The sequence below is a fragment of the Chiloscyllium plagiosum genome, chromosome 5, assembly GCF_004010195.1.
Source record: "Chiloscyllium plagiosum isolate BGI_BamShark_2017 chromosome 5, ASM401019v2, whole genome shotgun sequence".
NCBI lineage: Eukaryota > Metazoa > Chordata > Chondrichthyes > Orectolobiformes > Hemiscylliidae > Chiloscyllium > Chiloscyllium plagiosum.
Genome location: NC_057714.1, coordinates 20,192,851 through 20,199,466, shown reverse-complemented (window position 1 = coordinate 20,199,466; position 6,616 = coordinate 20,192,851). Strand labels below are relative to the sequence as shown.

At 43.2% G+C, this 6,616-nt stretch overlaps 1 protein-coding gene across 3 annotated transcripts in view; it reads left to right on the top strand.

The window, feature by feature from the left end:
- myo10 (myosin X) overlaps positions 1 to 3,188 on the top strand; it is a 330,909-nt gene extending 327,721 nt beyond the window's left edge. For all 3 annotated transcript variants that reach the window (XM_043689679.1, XM_043689681.1, XM_043689680.1), the window contains one exon: positions 2,450 to 3,188. In XM_043689679.1, the coding sequence (XP_043545614.1) occupies positions 2,450 to 2,560 (111 nt within the window). In that variant the 3' untranslated portion in view covers positions 2,561 to 3,188. The remainder of the gene's footprint in view (positions 1 to 2,449) is intronic.
- The last annotated feature ends 3,428 nt before the right edge of the window (positions 3,189 to 6,616 follow it).

The window sequence follows — 6,616 nt, the reverse complement described above, 5'->3', positions numbered from 1 at the left end:
ACACACGCGGATGACAAGCAACATGAATTCGACTGGGACAACACTACTATCATAGGACAAGCCAAACAGAGAACATTCAGGGAATTCCTAGAGGCATGGCACTCATCCACAGATTCTATCAACAAACACATCAACCTGGACCCAATATACCGACTACTGCAGTGGACAGCTGGAACTGACAACCGGAAGCGGCAGAGACAAACCACTATAAATGCCGGAGGAAACATCACAGAAGCGCTTCACATGAGGCTCCCAAGCATTGAGGATGTCACCTAGACAGGGGACGAAACATCTGCAACACAAATTCCCAGCTCGGCGAACAGAACCACAACAGTATTGACAGTGATCCCTTTCAGCACTGTACCTCTACAAATTCAGAAAATAAGAATTGGGAGCAGATGTAGGCCATTTGGTCCCTCAAGCTTGCTCAGCCATTCAATATGATTATGGCTAATCTGATGTTTCAAATTTCACATTCCCATGTACCCTTGATGATTGACAGTAGGCTGGCCACATTGTTCTGCTTTTTGTGTACAGTACATAAGTGGGGAATTTTCCACATTTCTGGGAAACTGTGATTATAGCTGTGTTGAAACAACTTGGTTAGACTTGTGGCATGTTCTGGAATCTCATATCTTAAGAACCATTGCTGCAATGTTGATGGGATTTATAGCCTTTTCAGTATCCAGTGCCTTCAGCCATTTCTTGATCTCAAGTGATGTAAATTGAGTTGTCTGAAGATCAGACAATGCTGAAGACCACTGAAGGAAACAGTGATAAATCATCCGTAAAATTCTAACAGAAATTGGTGCAAATACTTCAGCCTTGTCTTTTCAGTTTATGGATTGTCCTCCTCCAGTTAGTTGTTTAATTAGCCATCATCCAGATGCCGTAAGACTGCAAGGCTTTGTTCCTACCTGGTGACTGTGGAATCAATGTTCTTGTCCATTGTGCGCTGAATTTGCTGTTTGGCATGCAAGTGGTCCTGTGTTGTAGTTTCCACCAGATTGAGGTGAGATCAAATAGATTGGTTAGCTCCCTCTTGTTGCAACTTATTGTAGATGTAGAATCTAGCAGCTATGTCCTTGCGAAGTCATGGTGTTTTCAAACAATTGTTGGCAATGATAGAGAAGACCCCTATCCTGAATACATTCTGTGCTTTTGGTAGGTAGTACTCATAAGGTTTCTATGCCCACTTTTTGTCTAATGCCATGAGCTTCCCTAATATTGAGAAAAATCTCCTTGCTGACTTGTTCTGCCTCTTTTGGTGGAAATTTGCTGTCATTGGGACAGGACCATGCTCAAGGGTGGTGGGCGTGTCCAGAGCATAGTTATCCATACGGCGTCAAACCTTAAACACAAAGTCAGGCTATTGCTTGATTAGTTTGTGGGACAGTAAGGTGACAACAAATCTTTTTCAGATCCCCTCTAAACCACTTACTCCTCACCTTAAATGTATGCTCACTGGTATTAGACTCTACTGCCATGGGGAAAAGGTTCATATAATCTACCCTCAGTCAGATCCCTCCTCACTCTATTCTACTCCAAGGAAAACAAACCCAGCCTATCCAGTCTCTCCTTATAACTGAGGTTTTCTATCTCAGGCAATATCCTGCTGAATCTACTCTATACCCTTTCCAGTGCAATCGTGCCCTGCCAACATTCTGGCAATCAGAAATATATACAGTATTCCACCTGTGACCTAACCTATGCTCTATAAAGTTGCAACAAGACTTCCCAGGTCCTGTAGTCTCTGCCCCAGCTAATGAATGCTTTCCTCACCACCCTGTCTATAGTACTGACCTCTTTAGGAGTTTATGGACTTAAAAACCAAGGTCCCCTTGTTCCTCGGTACTCCCTAAAGATCTACCATTCATTGTGTAAATTCCTCCCAAAATGTTCCAGCATTAAATTTCATCTGCTGTTGCTCTGGCTACTTTACTTTCTCCTTGAAGACAGCCTCTTTGACCTGTAGCTTTCTGTCATCTAACCTAGCAGCTGTTTATATGACTCAGTGTCATGCATTATTTTGCTAATACTCCTGCGAAGTGTCTTGAGATAGTCAAAAAGCTAAGAAGCAATAGCAACAGTGTGATGCACAGCTAGAAGTATCTTCTTAATGATTTTAAATTTATTCACAAGATGTGAACATCACTGGCTAGGCCAGTATGTATTGCACATCCCTAATTGCCAAGAGGACAATTCAGAGTCAACCACATTGTGGGTCAGAAGTCACATTTAGGCCAGACAAGGTAAGATTGGCAAATCTTCTTCCCTAAAGTACATTCATTAACCAGATAGGTTTTCACGATAATCCTCAATGGTTTCATGGTAATCATTAGACTTTTAATCCCACTTTTTCAAATATATTGTAGGATAAAGCAGTTAAATATACAACACTCCATTTTACATTTACGCCTTTTTAATTGCATTTTGTTTTGGTTCACAGGTAGTGGAGCTTGCCAGACTGATGAAAGCTTATATCAGTATGATAGTAAAAAAGCGGTACAGTATTTCATATACAATAACCAGTTGGGGCAATCAACGTGGCAGCAGGTGAAATATGTGGTACTGATGAAGTTTCTTCAATGAATTATTTCCTCTCCTGTTCTTCTGTCCAGCAATCACAGACTTTATCATTGGAAGTACTCAATACAACCCAAAATTGTGGAATAAAGTAGCAAGTTCTGTTTTGAAGAAGCAAACATTTATCCCTGCTACTATGAGAAATATTCAACAAGGACTTGACAATTGCAAAGAGAGTATTATAGTTTTGGAACAGCTTTTCAGACCTCCAATCCTAGATCATTGCTAATACTTTATCATGACATGCACTGCTAAATATTAAGCAGAAAAAGTGCCTTAGAGTAAGAATTCATCTTCCAATTAATTTTAAACAACGTGCTCAGATAAAGAAATTTGAGTTGGAGGGAGAGTAACTGCTTGACTGTTAAGTGACTATAAATGGCTCTCAATATTACATTTGTCCTTCAGGAAATCACATCCCTATGATGGTGTTTCCTGAGAAACAGACTACACATGGAGCAACTTATGGTTAAACTTGTGTTATGATACGGCAGTATCGTAAACTAAAAGCCAGGAAAGCTCACTTCGCCTCATAATCTGTTAAAGTATGAATGACTGAGAAGTCCCAAATTCCACTATTTAAAGAACAATAATATCAATTTATTCCTTAACTCTAAAAGTGAACACTAAACAACAACTATCACAACTCTAAGCCCCCTTTCTCTTAACTGCATGTTATCTGCCTCCAACTCTATAACAATATACTGTTCCAATAAAAACCTGTATTAAATTACATCAACTTAATTTCAAAACCACACAGTTGCTGTCTTCTCTGGAGTCGTCCTCTGTTCAGCTGGAGATCTCCCTGGATTGTCTTCTGTCTTTTACTGCAAAGATGTTTCATATGAAAAAGATACCTTTGACAGAGAATGTTTTTTGAATGGCAGTCTTTCTTGATGGCAATTACTCTCTGTCTAACGTTCAAAATGCCTGCTTTTTTATACCCAAAACATCAGATCGTCTCATCAGTTCGAGGTTGGCAAAAACAATAAATTCAGGTTTTAGTATCCTGGGGCATAATTTAAACTGGTTAAATTTGAAATGTTGTGAAAACAGCAACCAATTCAGGTATCTATTTCACAGCCAAATGTTACATATTTTCAATTTTCCAGTACACTCCGAGACTGCTAGCTAGACATATCACAGATGCTTGTAAACTCTCAGTGCAAAACAACATTCACACTCTCTAAGGTACGCCTTCAACTTCGTAACACTTGTTAGCTTTTTTTTGTGCACTAAAATAATACTTTGTCCTGAGAATAATGGGCACAAATATTTGGAATGCTGCTGGCAGCCTTCTCAAAGAACTGCAATGACACTTCCCATTATTAATCTGTACTTCACAATTATCTTGCTAAGAGAAATTTAATGTGCAATGTTATATACTGTGTGTGCCTACTTCTTAGTAGCACAGTTAGTTGACCTGGACTGTTTGAATTAAGTATTTGTTTTTGAGCTAATTCAGATTTTGAGATTTGTTTAAATGGATATGTATAATTTTTTGGCTACTATAATAATGCAGTGTGCTCTATATGTAGCAACAAGCTCAGTGGTCAATTTTGACTAAATGGTGCAGCTATCCGAAATAAAATATTTCTACAGTTTCAAATCTCTTTGTTAAAATTGAAGATATTAAACACTACATAAGGGACAAATAGAGTCTGTGTTTTTTTTTGCTTTTGCCAAATACCTTAAATAATGACCCAAAAAGGCCTGTTATAGCAAGAATTATAAATTGAGCTCCAACTTGAATAAGAGCTACATCTCTTGCTTTGATAGATATCCAAAAAATGCTTCCTGGGCCTGCAAGAAAACCAAAGGAGAGATTAGAAGTGAGACTGAGAGAGAGGAAACCTAGAGAGGGACCCAGAGAGACAGAGGGAGAAAGATGGGGAGAGGCCCAGAGAGACTGAAAAAGAAGGAATGAGATAGACACTGAGACATAGTGAGAGAAGGACCTGATGAGACTGGGAGGGAGATTGAGGCAGAGAGGGGGCCACGAAGAAATAGTGAAAAACTGACCCAGAGAGAAAGTGTGGGGTAACACAGACGAAGGTATGGAGAGGGCCTTGGAAACAGGGAGATGGAGAGTGTCACAGGGAATCCCACAGAGAGAGGGGGTGAAACAGGAACCTGGAGAGAGGGGTCCCAGAGATGGAACAAAAGAGAGAGACGCATAGTGAGAGCGAGAAAGAAGGACACAGTGAGGTGAGCCAGAAGGGAAAGGGTCACAGACAGAGTGAGAGAGGGGGGCAGAGTGAATTGGACCCACAGAGAAAACGAGAGAAAAGGACAAGGAAAGATGGGGGCATGGAGTGACAGAGGGCAGGCAAGAGGTGGGGAACCGGACAGACAGTGGAGGGGTGTAAGGCCACAGAGAGACAGGAGGGTGGGAGAGAGGGAAAGGACAGACAGAGAGAGATAGAAGCAAGCACCCAGAGAGAAAAGGCAAGAAGCACCTGGAGAGACAGGGAGGGGAGGGGGGAGGAGAACAAGGCGAAAGTGAAAAATGGGCCCAGAGAGAGAGAGAATCCAGACAGAGACAGAAGGGGTGAGACAGGGGAAGAGAGAGAGAGACGGGGACCTGGGGAGACACAGAGGCATCCAGAGAGACGGCAATCTGGGGGAAGGATAGCGATTGAGGAGGAGCTGGGGAAGATGGATGCGGGGAAGATGGACCCAGACACACAGACAGAGAGCAAGAGATGGACCCAAAGAAATGTGGGGGGGGGGGGCGGAACCAGGAGTGACAGAGAGAAAGATGGTTTTGGTGCAGGGGAAGTGGAGAGGGAAACCTGGACATGTTTCCTGGTTCCATGACTCAATCTCCTCAAATCTTTCAGTGTCATTCGTTTCTCATTATATCTGTTCTTTCCAGCCTTGAGCTGACTTTTCAGTAGTGGGGATGAGGTGGCATGCATTTGTCTGAACCTGTCGATCTTCATGCTGAACTTACAAACTTGTGAGGACCAGGAACTGGTCATTCAGCCTGATTTACCATTCAATAGCACAATGGTCTGTGGCCTCAAAGCTGTATTCCCACTTAACCTCTGACTGCCTCTCTGTCCGTGTTAAAAAATATTCAATCACCCTCCGCCAATCTCTGGGGAGGTTTCAAGAGGGGTAAAAACAAAAGTCATCCATTCCATCAGGGTGCTTGTGTCAAAGCTAGGACAGCATCGCCTGGGCATGATCCAGCAGACTGCAGGGAATTGCCAACAAATATTCAACATATACTGTGAATGTTCGGTCAGATCCTGCTGACTTTGGGTTAAAGTCCCGGAGCTCCCTTCCTCAGCAAAGTTGAATACCTACACAGCACAGTTCAGGAAACCAATTCACCACCACTACCTGAAGGACAGTTATAGCTCGGCAATTAGTGCTGGGCTCGCCAGTGACACCCACATTCTGTGAACGAATTTGTGAAAAATAAAATGTTACTTGCATTTTTAAAAAAAACCTGCCTGTTGGTTACTGAACTGAAGACCTTCCCATCAAACAGCAAACATTCTGGAGTGGTAGTTGAGAGGGACCCACAGAGGCATAGAGGGGTGTGGGAGAGACAGAGAGAGAAGACGGAATGGGAGCCAGAGGGAGGGAGGGAGACCTGGAGAGTGAGAGAAACCCATAGAGACAGAGAGCGAGATAGAGAGAGAGACACGGAGAGACAGAGTGGACAGCGAGAGAGATCCGGAGAGGTAAAGAGAGGGATGCAGGGATGAGAGAGTCGGCGAGACGGAGAGAGATGAGGGAGGGGGAGATGGACACAGGGAGAGAGATGGAGAAGGAGCAGGTTAGAGGCAGCGAGGGAGAGGGACCAGTAGAGACAGAGAAGGAGAAAGGGACACGGTGAGATAGAGGTGGGGGTGTAGTGTGGAGCAGGGACAGAGGAACACAGAGAGAGAGAGAGACGGGGAAAGAGAGGGGGTAGGGACCCGGAGAGACAGAGTGAGAGGGATCTGGCGGGACAGAGAAAGTGATGAGAGAGAGGGACCCGTGGAGACGGAAAAGGGAATAGCGAGGTGGGGGT